Source organism: Amborella trichopoda, chromosome 4 (assembly GCF_054954075.1).
Source record: "Amborella trichopoda isolate Santa Cruz 75 chromosome 4, AtrichopodaSantaCruz75HAP2 v2.0, whole genome shotgun sequence".
Classification (NCBI taxonomy): Eukaryota; Viridiplantae; Streptophyta; class Magnoliopsida; order Amborellales; family Amborellaceae; genus Amborella; species Amborella trichopoda.
The window spans coordinates 49,064,459-49,082,780 of NC_142339.1; the positions used below are offsets into that span (position 1 = coordinate 49,064,459).

The 18,322-nt window shown below is 36.1% G+C and overlaps 1 protein-coding gene across 2 annotated transcripts; it reads right to left on the bottom strand.

Annotated features, from left to right (window-relative positions):
* Positions 1–630: 630 nt before the first annotated feature.
* LOC18431079 (Clathrin adaptor complexes medium subunit family protein) lies at positions 631–18,025 on the bottom strand. 2 transcript variants are annotated; one of them, XM_088865429.1, is made up of 13 exons: positions 17,870–18,025; positions 16,527–16,621; positions 14,488–14,691; positions 11,077–11,193; positions 10,781–10,909; positions 10,356–10,482; positions 6,639–6,742; positions 6,325–6,429; positions 6,100–6,194; positions 2,721–2,808; positions 2,474–2,534; positions 2,263–2,336; positions 631–1,138 (listed from the first exon to the last, which is right to left on the bottom strand). In XM_088865429.1, the coding sequence occupies exons 1-13, from the start codon at positions 17,925–17,927 to the stop codon at positions 1,040–1,042; spliced, it is 1,356 nt and encodes a 451-aa protein (XP_088721555.1). In that variant the 5' UTR covers positions 17,928–18,025; the 3' UTR covers positions 631–1,039. The 2 variants fall into 2 exon arrangements, with proteins under 2 accessions (XP_088721555.1, XP_088721556.1); XM_088865430.1 differs by having other exon boundaries at positions 16,523–16,621.
* Positions 18,026–18,322: the final 297 nt, after the last annotated feature.

An 18,322-nucleotide genomic window follows, 5' to 3' on the forward strand; every position in this document is an offset into this window, starting at 1 on the left:
AAAAGGCCCTCAATATAATTTATTGAAGGAGCAATTCCATGAGAAACTATTGCATGAGAAGCAACAGTTTCCCTTTCAAAACCCTAAAACCTTCTCAATTGATAAAAGTTCTTTCCCAACCCACCGAGATGCAGACAGTCATAGCCATGTGAAAGATCACGATTGCAATCAAAGGTCTTTCCAAATCCATAGAGATGCAAACAATCAAAGCCTTGTGAAAGATCACGATTGCAAACAGGAGAATCCGTGGGGGATGGGGCAGATAGGGAGAGAGAGAGAGAGAGAGTATTAGGGATGGTACTGGACTTGTGGGAGTTGAGACAACAAAAATATCAGAGGAAGAGTGCTCACGACCATGAAAGAAGACTTATTTGTTTGTGAGAAGGAATGCTTTGAATAGTTTAAAGGATGTTTTAAAGAGAAGGAATACGTCAAAGGTAAGATGAGTCTCTCTCTCTCTCTGGATCGAAAATCTATATAGTGATCCGCCATAGTTCAAGGTCAAACCTGAATTAGATATTGGGAAATTATCAATTAGAGAATTATCAAATTACCCATGACATATGAACAATTTAACATTACCCACAGAAAAATACATGAGTTGGAATAGCAAATGGACAAAAGTTCCAGTAACAGAAGAAATTATGTTGGCATAACAGACATTAATCTATAAAATTACAGAAATTATTCCTGATATTCAGCGTGACTGAAAAGGCCCTTAGAAACAAGAAGAGGTCCAAAATAGACATTAACAAAGTTCATGGACTCCCCTAATTCTACTGATTAATGGGGTCTAAGCATAAAAAATAACAATAAAGTAAAAATAGAAAGTAAAAATAGAACAGCTGTTAGTACATGGATAGAAGTGAGGATGTTTCTATGAGCATGTTTGTACCAATGCATTCCAAGTACGAGAGAGCACAATATTGTCCAACATTGACCATCACATGCTGGCAGCATGAACTGCATGTTTCACATATCTCACAAGGGCAGGCACATTTTCTTGTTTGACATTATTTTCTTTGACAAAGATTGACTATCATAAGCGAGCTACATACGAATTTGCATGTGTCACATATCTCACCCACCGATACGGGTTAGAAGTCTTGGACTTCTTTGCTATCTGCAAGTACCTTACCTGTTCAAATATAGTAGTATTCTCATTAGTATTCAATTATGGGATTGTATACAATGAGACCATTTACCTTTGGTCACAATTATGGACAACCATCCGATGTGACATCTGATAGCTTGGGTGTGTCACAAAGTTTAGGAAATTTTTCTTTGAAATTTGAGCTTGGTCAATGGAATAAATGCAGCCATCTAATTTCACATCCAATGGTCAAGATTAATTGTGACCATCTTGTACCAAAGATAAATGGTCTCATTATAAACTTTTCCTTCAATTATTAGATGTCAATCCCAATGAACAGGAACAAACAAAAACCAGTATTAACAATAAGAATAAACTAACTATTCACCCCGCAAATTCCTCGGGAAATATTCCCAAAACCACAAAATTAACATGTGGTATATGCACACGATGAGAAATATGTATCACTAATAGTACGTGTACATTCATCCTACACGTCAAGCAATAAATAAACAACTGCAGGACCATAGACCATCCGAATAGTACGTCCCCTTTCGTATTGGAACATATAGCAATTTTTCCACATGTAAGAAAATAAGTACCCAGTACCCAATCCACATGGTATAATATGAATGCCTAATCATAATTCCCAAGAATAAGCATATGAGAAAGTGGAGTTTTTGATGAAGTCAAAGAACTTAAAAGTGTTTCCAAGGGTGGATTGCATCACAGTTTACCACCCATGTTTACAATAGAAAAAAAAAAAGATAAATTGCAGTTCTTTTAAAATTTAATAGATCCAAAATCACCCTAATCTCTAAAATAAACTTCAATATTAGTTTTTTCTTCTTTTTTTTTTTTGGAAAGGTAGCAATGAAAACAATGCAATCCGTTTTAGTCTAAGGACTAACGATACCAAGGATGCTGCAGGATATAAACTTTAATGTATTCTAAATGACAACGAAGAAAGCGAAACCTCCACAAAATAATTATAACCAAGATAACCAATTCCTAATGAATATGATAACTATATGGGGAAGAATCTTCAGAGAAGTAAATTGATGCACCTCAAGAATTATTTAGGCAAGAGCATGGCTGACAAGAAGCAGATGGTAATAAAGTTCCATACTGCACATCTAATATAGACAATTCTTCTAATGTATTGTTACCTGAAGCCTCGAAGCATTGTACATTGGTATTGTGAATGTCATGCTTACTGGTCCTGCTTCCTTCATTATATTAGCTGCATTTAAATGTAATCAATCGCATACAATGTTAATAAGAAAGTTTACCAGCCAAAGGATAAGCAACAAATGCATTGGAAACTTAATTATGCAGCACCGATGAGAAGTACAAAACCAAAACAAAGTTTCATCTTACAGTGCGATTCCTGAGAAAAAGTGAGCTTTGCCCGCAGTGTATGCTCAGAGCCACCAACGATCTGTGAAATTTTCTTGGCAAGGTCATTTTAATGATGCATCTCTTGAATGCAATGAGAACAGAAAATATGCCTATTATTATTCTATCGCTACGAAAGAATCCCAATTAAATTCACATGCATAAAAAAATCTAATTTGCCGACAACTATGCAATTGGTAAGAATGACATAAAATCCATCAGAGCTTGCCTTTCTCAAACTCCATTCCAGTTTCTTTGTTGATTCCTTGAAATCAGTTGTGTTTCCTACTGCACCAGGATCCAACTCAAAACTAACCCTGTGGGAAGTCAAATAACACCATCAGAGTTAATGCTTTTCCAAAAGGAAACCTTCTGTCGCTTCAAAGCAACACAGCATTGAACATTTCACTTTTTTGATAATGAAATCAACTGTCCATTATGAAAAAAAAGGACCAACTACTATTAAGAATGAAAAAAGAAAAACTAAAAAGAGAACCAGAACCACTGAATACGGATAAACATCAGACATTTGCTTCAAGCTTCAGGAGAAACAATTATTTCTAAAATTTAGACCATATGTTAATGGAGACATGGTCAGTTTGATCCTTCCCAATTCAACATCTGACTCAAAATTGCCGCACCATGACATCATATAGAAGTAGAGATGGAGCTGGCACCACCCTTTGAACATAAGCTCTCACCACCACACTTACCATCTCAACTGACCACTGGATACCTCTAAACGATCTTGATTTCCAAGACTTTGAAACTGAACCAATGATTCACCAGAAGGGACAAGAACCCAAGCAGCATCCCTCCCACATTCAGGAAGGTCATCTTCAAAAAGTGGACCAATTCACAAACTAGAGGTATATAAATCTTCCCCATTACCCACGGTATGGATCCATATCCTAGCAATGGAGGATAAATGAATTAAGTGTTAGCTCATCACCTCCTTCATAGGATGCAAATGTTCAAGCCATGGTTGCCGGGATCTCTCAATCTAGGTGGCAATCCCACCCTGGAATCTCACCCTGCATTTCAGATATCTTCAAAGGATCTCCATTTTTAAAATCCAGGAGCTCGATTTCCTTGTTAAGGATCTCGATCCTCACTGTTGAGGATCTCGATCCCCACCTTAAAGACCAAGATAATGACCAAACTGATGATTTTCAAGCCAACTTGCAATGCAACTTTACTTTTAATATAATTGCATTGCTTGTTGGCTATAAACCAAGAGATCCTTGCTTGAAAGAGTATGCATAGTCCTAGAACATTTTTCTATTTAAGGTAAGGGGCAAGATCCCCAAGAGTTTGGGATCGAGATCCCAAAAGTTCAAACATGTGTATTGTACTGACAACGCTCCCATCCATAGGGATCTTCTAGCTTTTCACAATCCCCCCGCTCCCAATCCCTATCCTTCTCCTGGTTCATACGAGATCCCAACAACTATAAACTAAGTGTTGGAGACCCGTTTGTCTAGCAATGATATTCCTTGTACCATTTTTTTTTTAAAATAAAAAAAGAGGGATTAGAGGTTCCTTTCCTTGCCAATGCATCTGCTTCTTCGTAAGACTCTCTCCACAGTGCTGAAGAATATCCTGAGTTAGTTTAGTACATCTCAAAGTGTCTTTAAAGATACTGGTCATATCCCAAGGGCAGGTCTTCTCCATTAGCCTGAGTGATCACATTGCTTGAATAACCCACTGTAATGATTGCTACCCACTTTGGATCTAGGATCCTCAGACCAATGAGCAAGTACCATGCCTATGCTTCACTGGAGTCACACATATGAAGACATGCACAGTATGATGCTCCTTCAAATTATGTGCCTGTGAAGCTCTTTGAAGCAATGTTATTGGATTCACTTCAGAGAACTCTTCATTTTGGCTCGAAAGAAAAACACGTCAGCACTTTGGCCGATTCGGGGATGCCTTTGTTTGTAAAAATAAATAAAATTCATACAGTACATACATACATATATACATACATACACAGGAAAGGTGCAGTCAACGCCAACCGGCCTTCTGAATAGCATACGCAGGATGGCTCAAAATCCTTATAAGCACATCCAATAGCCACCGTATATGGACACGTTATCATTTTTAATAAATCTTTTTGAGCTACGATTTTGGGGAGGTGCAATAAACCTAGGCTGACATGAAAAAAATATTATACATAGCATAAGAAAAATAAAGAATGCCTAAAATGCCCATGCTCGTGTATGTTGGCTTGACCATCCAGATTGGTAAATCCGAGCTGTCTAGCCTATAATGGGGCATAGGCTAGCCAGCCCATAAAATCTGTATACACAAGCATGCCGTTGTGCCCACAAACACACCTACGCCATACCTGCCAGTTTAGGCACCCGTACAACCAAACATGCACAGGCTCTCACGTGCATGCACGCATATACATCCATACATAAGTACATATATATTGATGAGGGCATTGCGTCCTTCTATGGGACAAATTTTATTTTATTTTTATTAAGGGTTTTAGTTTTTTATTTGTTTTGGGAGTTAAAACCAAGGTTATTTGGACTTCTAAATATTTTATTTATGCTAGGGTTCTTATGTCGTTTGGGTGTTGTAGACAATTCAGAAGCAATTTCGTTATTTTCATGTTTTATTTTAGTTAGGGGTATTTTAAGTTTTTTTTTAAGCAAAATATGTGTAAAAGGAGAAAGAGGGGCGTCCAGCCCCTTAGAATGTTTATTTTGAGAACTTTGTGAAGAAAGGAAAACCCTAGAAAAGTTGAACATTTTAATTGAAGGTAATAGAGAAAGCTTGGTAGCACCTCCCAAGGTACCTCACATAAGTATATTATATTAATAAATATTTACATCATTTTATATCTATAACTATCTTAGTAGAATCCAGTGTTAGCATTGATCTCATATTGTATTGGTCTTATATTAGTAATGACAACAGCACCTAAAGCATCTACAAGACCCAAAAAAAAAATTGAGGGAGCCAACAGAATTGCTCAACACAAAAATAGTAGAACTCAAGAGGCGCGATTAACAAACGATAGGATAGTTATTCATCAACACGATACTATCTTTCTCATGCATCAGAAGGGCATCATTGAACCTTATAGTTTGCAAAATTAGAATGCATTGGTGAAACTCTGAAAGACTTCTATATATCAAGTCCTTAGAAATTTCTAATATTCTCCAATGTCAGCAAAAGAATGAATGCCAATGACAAATTGCCAGGTGAAATAAAATAAAAAATCTCGAAGAAGCATGACACTCTAGAAGTCCCTTGTATTTCTCCAATGACAATCACATCTGCAGAAATGACTAATGGATGCGACATTGGCAAGATTGATATTCAAAAAGGGCCATATGGCATTCCCGAGATAGTGATTTCTTTAGGCCAATGGAAGAGCACCATTCGCTAAAAATTCCTCAAATTGCTGTGGACAAATTTACACATCAACAAATAAGCTGGCAAACATGAGAGGAGGCTGAACTAGTAGATGGATATCAATATGCTGTTGGAGATTTGATATGTAAATAAAACTCTAGTCGGCTTCTGTCATTTACAGATGCAACTTATGTACTACCAGAAACAAGAAGAGCAATTCATAGAGGAAACACCTAGCTGTATATTTTGGGAGAGGCATGTGCACTTGAATGGTGTTTGCAGTAATTGTCGGGGAGAAGTCAGCACGGATTTTCAGAATCACTTCAGCCTGTCAATTTAACAGATAAAAAAGTTTATTAAAATTTTGCACATTTCATTAACATAACATGTTTACACCTACATTACAGAAATCTAGTAATCACGAAAAACAAATGTTACTGGAAAGAAGCCCAACGTGCCTTGAAATGTCCTGCTTCTTCAATCAATGCATTAATTCGAAAAGGAGGCTTAAACTCCTGAGTCATACGATAGTTCATAACGGGAAACTCTCCATCAGGAGGCACCTAAGAAATAAGAAAGGAAAAGGAATTTAGCAATCCATGAGACTGATCTTAATAGAAACAATTTCTAACTGATCTTAACAGAGACCCCAATAAGTGACTTTTTTCTTTTGCCCAAACCAATATATGTTCTTGTTCAGCAAGATCCCCGAGCAGAAGAGGAGCCATTTTTTTGTTTTTTGCAGAAAGAAAGACCATAATTTTATACTTACCAAGGACAATGTCCGGTCCAAATCAAAACTGTCAAGATGGACAGACTCATGGAAATTGCAATCATCAAGAATCACAAGCCCCCCTCCAGTGGAACTTTTATAATCTGAAAACAGTAGAGAGATTATCATCTACATATCACATAATAATAATAATGGACTTAAGAACTATAATAAAGAAAAATATATCATAAATCCGATGGACTATGGGTATCCTCAAAGTCCATTGAGGCCATCACCATCCAACGAAATACTGGATGGCTATGGAGAAAGAGTGCAACTCACTAAAACATGCCACCCACAATGGAGGGTCAAACTCTCTCTGCATCAGTGTGCATCATTGCATCAGACAATGATGACCGCATAGATTACTTTCTTTCACAATCCACACACATGAGCTACACACAATTTATGCTGATTATCTCATGGACATGGTTGTATAACACTCACTCAAGAACAGTGATAGAAAACTCGGCAGAGTACACTTGGACTTGGCCCCCTTGCTGAGCCAAGTTCTCAGGAACAACTGGGGGCAATTAAAAAATAAAAATTTGATATAAAATTATATCAAATTGTGAATCAATGTATGGATATTTTTTATGTAATCTCGATGATTTTTATGCAGTTAACATTCTTTAGATTTAGTACTTTAAGATGCATTTCATGATAGCTCTAACCCTCCGTTCTCTTGGAGGGTCTCACTCCCGAGCCCAAGCCAAGGTCATTAAATGAGGAATTTCACATAAGGTTATGGTTATGCATTTCCGAGAGAACTTCATCTTCATTTCAAATGGTGTTTCGACTGGTTTGTTATCTATGAGACAGCATAAGCAAAGAGGTCTCATACATGATTATGGCATCCACTATAGTAGCCTTGCATAGATTAGGGAACCTTAATACCAAGGACATTGAAAAGATAAAAATCTTCCTTGTAAAACTGTTGCCTGAATTTCCTCGAGTAATAGGAATTTGATGCTCAAGTAAGAATCATGGTAAAGTTTAGGGAACCTGAATACCAAGGACATTGAAAAGATAAAAATCTTCCTTGTAAAACTGTTGCCTGAATTTCCTCAAGTACTAGGAATTTGATGCTCAAGTAAGAATCATGGTAAGTATAGTACTTTTAAGCTTTGAACATCCAAGAAAATACAAGACATCATCGCTAGAAGCCAATCCTTAAACAACAAGAAAGTGAACACAACAGCTCAGTCTAAAATTGAGATGAAGCAAACCATCACAAAATTTCTCATTTCAAGTTATGCGAACTTGTTAGCAGCCCATACAAATTTTTCATACCCAAAGTTGAAAGAATTGGCTGCCCGACTCCCTAGGCAGCCTGGTCAACAATCCGTCTAGGAAGGTGGGTCTAGGCGGGCCTGCCCAAGGTGCCCACCTAGGCGGGCTCAAGGCGGACACCTAGACGGGTCTGGGGGCCCACTAGTGCCTGCTTCCCCTTAAAAAAATAAAAAAAATACACTCAAGGCCTATTTAAGGCCCTCTCTCTCTCTCTCTCTCTCTCTCTCTCTCTCTCTCATGAGCCCATGTGCTCTCTGCATATAATAAGAAGAAGAAGATGGCTTCCAAGTGTTCAATGCGAGGTTCTCTCTCTCTCTCTCTCTCAAACACACACACACACACACACACAAAGACACACATGCACCCATATGCTCTCTCTTTCCATATAAGAAGAAGCAAAACAAAAATAGGGCCTCCAAGAGTTCGATGAGAGGTCCCTCTCCCTCTCCCTCTCTCTCTCTCTGTGTTTGTCTCTCTTTCTTCATATTAGAAGGAGAAAAAGAAGAACGTACTCCAATTGTTCAAGACCTCTCTCTCACAAACACGGATCCATATGCTCTCTCTCTCTTATCTACATATCAGACAAGACAAAAAGAAGATATTCTTTAAGTATTTCATGGCGAGGCCTCTGTATGTGTGTGCATGTATATATATATATATATATATATATATATATATATATATACAAATGGAATAGAACAATCAGCAATTGAAGATCTAAAGAAGGGCATCTAAAACATATTCCACACATAAGTCACAATGTAAAAAAGAATTCTGCGCATCTAGCTGCTGAAGAAAATACTAATGGAAAGGCCAAAGCCAGCAAGAAAGGGTCTTCTCACAATAAAAGCTCATACGCCTACGAAAAGCCTTAGCAAAAGCCTGGGCCTTATATTTATCTCTATTAGTTGAAGCACTGAGTTTGATTTAGACGCCAATGACATCCCTCGGGCAGAACTGAAGAAGTATGTGTGAATTTTGTGAAAACATGTAAATTCCTCTTCCATAACCAACAAGGGTAAGATAAGTTGTGGAAAAGTAGAGAGTTAACTGGGTATAAATGGTTGGAGAATAAAAACAAATGGGGGAGAGATCCAAGAAAAGTACAAGAATTTCCATTATTTTCCCCTGTAAGTCACCAAAGAGGATCAAAATTTGGCAGTGTCTGTGAACAGGTTCATAAACACACAGTGAGAATGACTTTGAGTGGCAATGATACACGTGACAGAGATAGCAGATAGAGGAAGTATGATAAAAGGACTATAAACAAAAATTCTAGGAAACTGTCAAAAAAGAAAATAATAATAATAACAATAGTAATAATAACAACAAGAACAACAATAATAAAGACTATCTTGCATCAAAAGTTAACATAACAGATTTATCTTTATGACGGGGATCTCTATAAATTTTAAATCATCTTGATAAAGTCTATTCGAAACAAGGAAAAGAAGCAACAGCACTCTAGTTCAAAGATGAATGCAGTGAGAAATCTATCATCGAAAGTTTGTACAAAAGTTTGTACAATGGAATGACCAATAGAGGAAGATAGAGGTATATGATGAAAACAAATAACCTGCAAATGGAATATCCTCAGCCCAGAAATCCTAAACTGATCTACCTTAGTAAAGAAGAGTATAAGTAAAGAAGAGTATGAGTCGAGACTACCATGCATCGAGCTCTATGCTCAGTAAGGTCATTTTCCAAAAGGAGTATAAAGGCATGACATTATGAAATTCAACAAACATTTGACAAATCTTGTTGGTCATGACAGGGATATTCCCCCATGAATTCAAGCATAAGACTTTGATATTGAAATTATCTGAAATGAAGATCATGATGATAAATACTTTCAATTGTAAAAATTCTTCATATTTCTAGGCCTTAGATGAATCTATGTACGTATCAGGAGATTATGGATGAATAACCCATGATTTGAAGCAGACCTAAAAAAGTAGTGAAGTCGGCCCAATTTTATTTTATTTTTCGTTTTTTGGGGGTGAAAATTAGAATGATGGAAATACCTCAAGGGTATGTATGAATGTCCAAAAATCCCTCAAAGGTAAAATAGCATATACAAATACCAAAGTTCACCTTCGATTACCACTAATAGTTGCAAAGATTCCCCTGACGCAGAGGAATATACACATTCTACATAACATAAAAAGTTTTGCATATATACTAAGATAAAAATCCGCTAAAAGAACATATAAAATTGTTTTAATCATGAGCAAACCCATGATTCAGCCTCCACAAGAAGTCTGCAGTTAAACGAGCTTCAAAACAATGACATACATATGGGACTATGGAAGCACTTTTGCTATGCATGCAAGACCACACCCACAATATTATAACACACACACACACACACACAAAAGACTGCACACAGACAGACAAAAATACAAAGATAAAGCAGAGGCATACCATAAACAGACCCTCCTGTCCTTCCAATACTCAAGTCTTCATTCAAAGCCAGACGAATTTCTGGGTTCCCAGTAAGATAACTTTTCATTTGAATGGTACCATCAATCTCAGACATAAGGATGTAACCCTGTTCAAGCTAACATTAGTGCAGAGATAAACAAATTTAAGAGAAGGATAAAAGAAATTCAAGCACCAATGGTAATGGGAAACCAAACTTAAAAAACTGTTACAGTTATGAAAATCACTTCCCAAAAGTATCCATTCGTTAGTACCATATTTTATGCAATCATGTACGGCAGAGCACATTCTCATTTCAAACCACAGAATGTTTTAACATGATGGTATAGTATATAACAAGTTCCACTCTGTCATTAATGCATCGTTACAAAACTAATTTACAAAATGAAACCTGTAAAGATACTCACACTCGAGCTGAAGGTCACACTTATTTTCTCAATTATGTCAACAAAGATTTCTTCCCTTTTCCTTCCACCAGGATCAGTGGCAACAACAGATTTTGTAACTGCTGTCCCGGGCATTCTTTTAGACCCTTGCTGCAGCAACATATATCAGAGGTCAGCAATATATCACACATGATGTGATGGAGCTCAAAAATGTCACAGCAACAAAAGCTTCATAAAGCAAGCATATTAATTAAAAACACAAACATATTATGGATTCAGGCACAGAAGTGCACAATGACCGTAAAATCACATCATACCATAAACATGGCAGCAGGGCCAAGGGGTGGCAAACGTGCAGTATCAGCTACAATTGGCTCATTAAACACATAGGACTTCAATGCTTCAGTGGAGGTTGTTTGAGGATAACCAAAATCCTGGAAGCAAATACAAAATGTGTCACATCAAAATTAGTCAACAAATACCCTAACCCAAAAAAAAAAATCATTTCCTCTGCAACATGATCACTTCCTCTGCAAAAATAGGAAAATATTGACATTCACCACAGTTCAAATACAAATACCATTTGGCAGCATTATGACATTTAAAGATTAAGAGCAAACCACAAACCATATACAAATTCATGTTTTTCTTTGTTAGGGTTGCCTCATCTTTTGGTAGCTTCTACCTAGCAATTTGTTCACTTATCTACCTTGTCTACATGTATAACGATTTTTGGAAAGACACATGCCTGCCCAATAACGTGGTGCATTTACAAATAGCATCACAACGTTTTATGCTTTTTATCACTTTCCTGGCTTTTGAAATTTGAAACCCCATATGATAAATATTTCCACAACTATAATGAATAGTTTAAATACACTGCCACGAGATAAGGCCAGTATAGATGTGAAATATTAGACTTACTTAATTGAACAATTAATGCAATTTCACATAAATAGCAGCAATTGCATTCCTTTACCAAGCAATTCGACTAACAACACAACAGTTTCACGACTAAAATGTCATCAGATTACAGCAAATTTGAATGAAATTGCATTTTCTGAAAATGCAAGATAAATATTACGCAAACAGAGATAATTAATCAGGAGATATAGTTTCACATAAAGCACACAACTTTTGCAGTGATTCAATAAAATATTATATTATCAAGTGATGTTCAACTTATTTCAGATCTACTATGCAATGTTGATGCAAAACTTTACGTTTATGACAAATTTTCAAAAAAAAAAAAAATTAAGCTTATAACACTTCCATTTACTCTTGAATTGAAGATTTGACATCACAATAGAGCTCCGTCGACGAAGGGTCTCCCAATATTTGGAACAGATCTATGTCTGTGCAATGATGATGCATATAATTTGATAATACAGTACTCTCCAAGGGAGCGATCTCTGCATCAAACCCCAGTTTTGAGAGGTAACATGACTAGATTGCCTAATCAGGAGAGACCTCCAATAACTTTCTAAAGGAAATCTGAGAGGTCAAGATCGCTTGTTTGATTCCATTCAATCTTTTCATTGGGAAGAAAAGTATTCCACAAATAAAGGTTTCTCATTTTTCTGTCAAGCCTTAATTTTAGAAATTGAATGCTACCATCTTCCTTTGATTCAAACAAACAATAAAACTTGATGCAGTACTTGAAGGAGAAAGAAATTATTTCATCCATTTAGATATTCACTTGTGCTTCCAAAAATTTGAGATGTGTCAACTCCACGCAGAAAACAGTTCCTTATTAGCAGTTCTATCGTCAACTCAATACACACATGACAGGTCTGTCAGAAACATCCTTAAAAACCACAACAAAACCCAATTACTAAACAAAGTAAATGCATTACTCAGAATGTCACACCTCTTGCGTAACATATAAAGTCCCATGGGAGAGGATTTATAGATTAGGGAAGTATGCCATAGTGCAATGGACTATGTTATGGGAAAGCTTTCTATGTTCCCCCTATAACATAGAAGTTCGATCCTCCCCCTTATCCAACCATCCACTTTTAATGGAGGGCTAAGATTGCCCCAATCACAATGTCACGTCTCTACGCTATTTTATTTTTAATTTTTTTTCTATAAACTATTTTGACACTAAATTTTGGATGTCCATTCCTCTATTAAACTCGCACTAACGAAAAATATAAAAAAAATATTTTCAATAAAATAAAATGACCAAAATACCCCTAAAAGTTTCAAGGAGTATTTTGGTCATTATTTTTTATCGAAAAATTATTGTTAATATTTTTCATAGGTGCGCCCCAATTATAAGATGGCACGTACCAAATTTCATATTCAGAAAATTTGTATTAAAAAAACTAAAAATAAAATACTTAGAAATGGTGAGTGGCTCTTCTAATAAAAAATGGACGGCTGGATGGTAGGGGGAGGATAGAACTTCTATGTTGTAGGGGGAACATAGAAAGCTTTCCGCTATGTTATACCACACTCAAAGTATACATCCACCCATCATTCCCATTAATAAGTGGTTGATATTTATTGCACCCCGGTGAATGTTCCAGAAGGTTCCACTCAAGTTAATATGCAATCAACAATTGGCGGGAAACAGTTTTGAATTCAGCCTTGCAGAAACCGTATACAAGAGTCCATCGGAATCTAGTATATTTTTCCTTATAGATTAAGGAAAGCAGTCAAGTTTCCCTGTGAAGGAAAATTTAGAACATTCATACATAAATATTGAGGAAAAAGCCAACCAGGTTTGGTCTTCCACATTCAATTGGCTTCATGGAACAATGGGGTGGACTTTTAAGGTCAATAGACTCAAAACATGATGATCTTCCTAAATCTTAAATGTAAGATCCCCAAAATAATGTGTGTGTGTGTGTGTGTGTGTGTGTGTGTGAGAGAGAGAGAGAGAGTTGATAAAAAATGAAGTAACTTCTCTAAGGGCAACGTATAGCACTATAGATCCCCAGGGGGAGGTGAAGACAATGACAAGGGCAAAAAGTGAATAAAGACAACCCAAAATTACATCTTTGAGAAGTAAACGAGGATAAATGTCATTCATAAAAGTCATCCACATAAACATAAATGCAATAAGAGGCTCCTGCTACAAGCCTTTAAATAATTGTAAGATCATTTAGCATTTATTTGTGAAATCCATAGACTAGTTCTTCTGATACATTTTACCATCCCTTTTAAGACGGTCAAACCCTTTAGCGAGCCAACAAATGGAGCCAGTAAAAACGAACTAAAATATGGATAATCATTTTGAATGCTATTGGGAAAAAAGAAAGCTTTGCAGTCATTCATTGAACCGTACCACATTGTTTAATTCAGCATTTCCACCAATTTCAGAAATTAGCAAATTGTTCCGATTCATTGGCAATAAACAAAACACTGTTTATTGACATTTCCTAAAATATATAGTAACATCTTTTTTTTTTGAGAAAGAAAAATATATATATAGTAACATCATTCAAGTAAAATCCTCCAAGGTAATTAAATCAAGCCTACAATTAATGTTTCATAACACAAGCAACTCCAAGAAAAACCTTAAAGATGAAACTACACAACTTTTCTAAAAGTAGACACATCTTATAAGTACTCATTGACTATCACTAATTTTATTTGAAGAAATGGAATGTGAAACAGTATTGTAGACTAAAACATTTAGCAGCAGCTACAAACTTCAAGTTCCTCCTTATCACCCTAATCCATCCCAGCAAAAAATTAGAAATAAGGATCATACTTACAATGACTTCATCAAGCAATTCATATACAAGCACAAAGTTCTTCCTTAGTGAGTCTTCATTAAGAACTCCAAGGTAATCTTTAATAACTCGTGCAATCCTCTGTAGGAGTTCCAAAACAAGAGAAGGGGAAACATTGACTCTTGTAGTTGCAACAAATAACAAACCAGCAACCTTCACATGTATGTAGTTAACCCCATCCAGATTCTGTGTTAAAGAAGCAGAACAAGCCAATAGGATTTTCAGTGATATGGCTGCAGAACAAAAGTGAAGCATTCTCCACAAGTAACATAAGATATGGGATAGTGAAAATAGGAACAAAAAATAAGAAAGTTTGGAAGCTACAAAATCTACCAAATAGGTATAGGAAGATGGGATAAAATTCACTTCTTAAATTAGGAAAAGTCAAAATACATATGAATGTTTAGGATAAAATAGTAAGGAGATTTTCCTTCTAGAACAAAGTATAAATAATACTTCTAACCAGATCTCATGAGTGCAATTAAGCGAAGACTAAACAGCACCTCTTTAAGTTCAATATAACTAATGCTGCTCACTGCCACACGGTATTAAGGAGCCATCATAGATGTCATGAGTCCATCTCAGATTTTGTGGACCAATAAGATATCATTTTGGCAGCTCTTGTACTTACACTGATGGTAGTATTTTATGGCTTTTAATAAAAAAAGATTTATTGAAAGAGAAAAAGCATATTCCAGTATGAAGCAACTTTAATTACATGTTAACCTTTGGTGTGGCAATGAGGGTTCATTCCCCTAATAATTTTAAATTGAGTGCTTGAGACAAAGCTCAAAGTTCTAATGGTGGATACAGGAACCAATGCTCAACAAAATAGAAAATGTTTTCAGAAAGCAGAACCCAACAGCCCTCACATATCATATTTGGATATGACTAAGTGAATGAGTTACCTAGAAGGACAATGTACAAATTTCCAGTTCTTACATATCATTCCAACTACGAAACTTTGGTGGTGAAGTTCGGGGGAAGCCAACAAAGACGCTGCTCATTTGCCCAGAGAGGATAGGCCAGGAAACTGCATCAATGTGGTTATAATGATCCCTTTACTGTTCTTCTTGGAATAATGTCTCACCATCCCAACTAAATATATATGTAGTCAGCATTCAATTAATAAACTACTAATCTTCATTGAAAAGATCTAATTTACAATATGGATCACATTTAAAACTCGGTAAGTCGAATTCAGACTCACCCTAGTTGACTCGCCTTAGAAGGTTCCCAAATTTTGGAACTTGGCCCAATCTTTTTGAGACATACCCAGTATTATCGAGTTGACTTGGATGGGAACACTAAAGAGTCCCAACCCATGTCCATGTTTCTAAACCTTGGTTAGGATGAGGCAAGCCTGTGTGGAGGATGATTTTGTGGAGGATCCAATTTTAACATGACCTAAGGAGTTGAGGTAATATTTCCATCTATGCAAAAGTTACTAGCAGGTTTTCATCAAAAAATGAATAAAGTTATGCGGGTCCTAATTTCAAAGAGACCTTTAGAAATGATTCAATTGATAAATCAACCACACTTGCACTGCTGATAACTTTAAAATTTCAAAATGAAAGTTGAAGATAACCTCTATTCAAGAACTTTAGTCTTTGTCGGGTTTTAAGATTCCTTATAATCAAATCTAGTTTTGGTCCTAGTCTTTGTTATCAACACCAATCAAGAATTATCTTCTGGACCGCTTAAGTAAAATCTGAATACGAAAATGTTAATCTAGTTTCAATAAAAAATACTATCCAGTTAACAAATATTAAATAACAAGCACCAATCAACAATCATCTTCTGGACCACTAAAGCAAATAGCAAACATAAAGAACTGGAAAAATTAAAATATTGTTTTTAATTGTTCACAATAGTTGACATCAGACCATTATTAGTTATAAAAGAAACTTCCATGGATCATTTATAAACATTAGACTAGGTACAAAAGTAAAACCAAAAAATTACACAAATCACCAAATCACAATTACCAAACCAATCAGTTTCAGTAAACAAATACCTACAAAGACAGGTGGTGCCTCCTCTCCTTCATCCCCTTTCCAAAACTTTACATTGCGGAAGAAAATCTCTGCACTTCCTTTTGGCACTTCACCACGATCTGCATGCATAAAGCGAGAAAAACTTAAGCTCATACATTCCGTTTTACAAAACCAATAGCTTGAAAATTTCGCAACTTGATACACTGTTACGCGAATGTGGAATTGTGGACATTGTACTTGCATCGCATCTCTCTCTCTCTCTCTCTCTCTCTCTCTCTCTCTCTCTCTCATACATAAGCACACACAGACACGCACACACACACTCTAGTGCACATCATTACTTAGTGCACGCTAGTGGCAACTCTCAGGATCTTGATTAGTAATACTTACATTTAGATGTTTAGAAGTTATTTCTTTCAAATCAAAGCATGTTTCGTGCTGATTTTTTCCTAAAGATATGTATGCTCAGATCTTTTCTCTTTTTCTTTTTTTGCATTGCATGTAATCCAGGAGAGTGTGGACATTGATTTTAAACATGACATAACTTGGTATGCACACCATAAATTTTTTGGTACTGTACAAATGCATGGGTCATTCTTCACTTACAGAGTTATTGAGCAAACCACAATATGTACTAGGGTTTTGAAAGTTTTGAACCTAAATATTTCAGAAAGTAGGCCATTAGGGCCCCATCAGAAATTTTAACTTAACCCCACTGCCAGAATGTCCAACTTCCGACTTTACATAAGCAAACTCAATACTGACTACATTGAATCATGAAAATTAAAGGCAGCAATCTGCTCAGCCTAGAAGTTAAGTAAGTTAATCTCAGAACAACACTAGGGCAAAGATATACCTAAACCCAAAATTTACTAAAACAAATGCATAAATCGAAGTACTATTGTTGCCCATTACGAGTAGGCGCTTCAGCCCAATTTCCCAATAAAGACACCTTAAACCAAACAAATGAACATCACCAGATCAAATACAAAATGAAAAATATCAGCGTGCACCAATCTATAGCCATTTCCTGATTTGGGTGACTTGTTTAGGCATGCATTTGCTAGCCACCAAAGTTATAATTCAGGATGGATCCCATAAATCAGTCTCAATTCTACTAAAAAATTCTGATGCCAAGAATCAGAGTTCGATGAAAGAAGATATTGCGCCTATGAGCCATACACAAAGACATCGATCCAATTCCAGATCACCATAAGTAACTACATAAAGGCATAATCAACTAAATCACAAAGAAAAATAACAGACCGGAATCAAAGCGGGAAAAAAAATAAACAACGAATGGTATTAAGCCCCAAATCAGCTAGTAATTCAAGAGAAATGGATATATCTGAGGGTTTTGCATTTACAGTCTCGAAAGACGATATTGTCTCCCCTTTGTGAGAGAACGAAAATCTGTGAGATCATGGCGGCGAGTAGTAGACCCGCTAACGTCGAGCTTCGAAAGAGGAATAGCAGAGATATCTGAATTTCAGTTCCATGATATTCGATATGACTGCGTCTTCCCCTTTGTTTTCTTTTAGCTTAAAGGGGAAATATCTGTATAAGTCATCGAGCTTATACTGTTCAAATACGGTGCATCTCAAAAATCCCAGAGGCATGGCGTGTTTGATAACAGGAACCAACCAAATGAACTCAAAATTGGAAGGTACTGAAGAACAGTAAACTAGATTTACTTAAGAAGTTCATGATTTCGATATTTGATAACCTCTTTGGGAAGTTAAGAAGTTCATAGTTTGTGTGTTTGATAACTCCTGAGATATATGGTAAATATCTTATATTTATATTTATATAGATAATAA

Excerpts from the sequence above, each read along its gene's own strand:
- LOC18431079 (XM_088865429.1), bottom strand. The coding sequence starts at position 17,927 with ATGATCTCACAGATTTTCGTTCTCTCACAAAGGGGAGACAATATCGTC. Across the intron at positions 6,195-6,324 it reads AAGAAGCAGGACATTTCAAG|GCTGAAGTGATTCTGAAAAT; the intron begins GCACGTTGGGCT and ends TTAAATTGACAG. Across the intron at positions 1,139-2,262 it reads ACAATGCTTCGAGGCTTCAG|GTAAGGTACTTGCAGATAGC; the intron begins GTAACAATACAT and ends ATATTTGAACAG.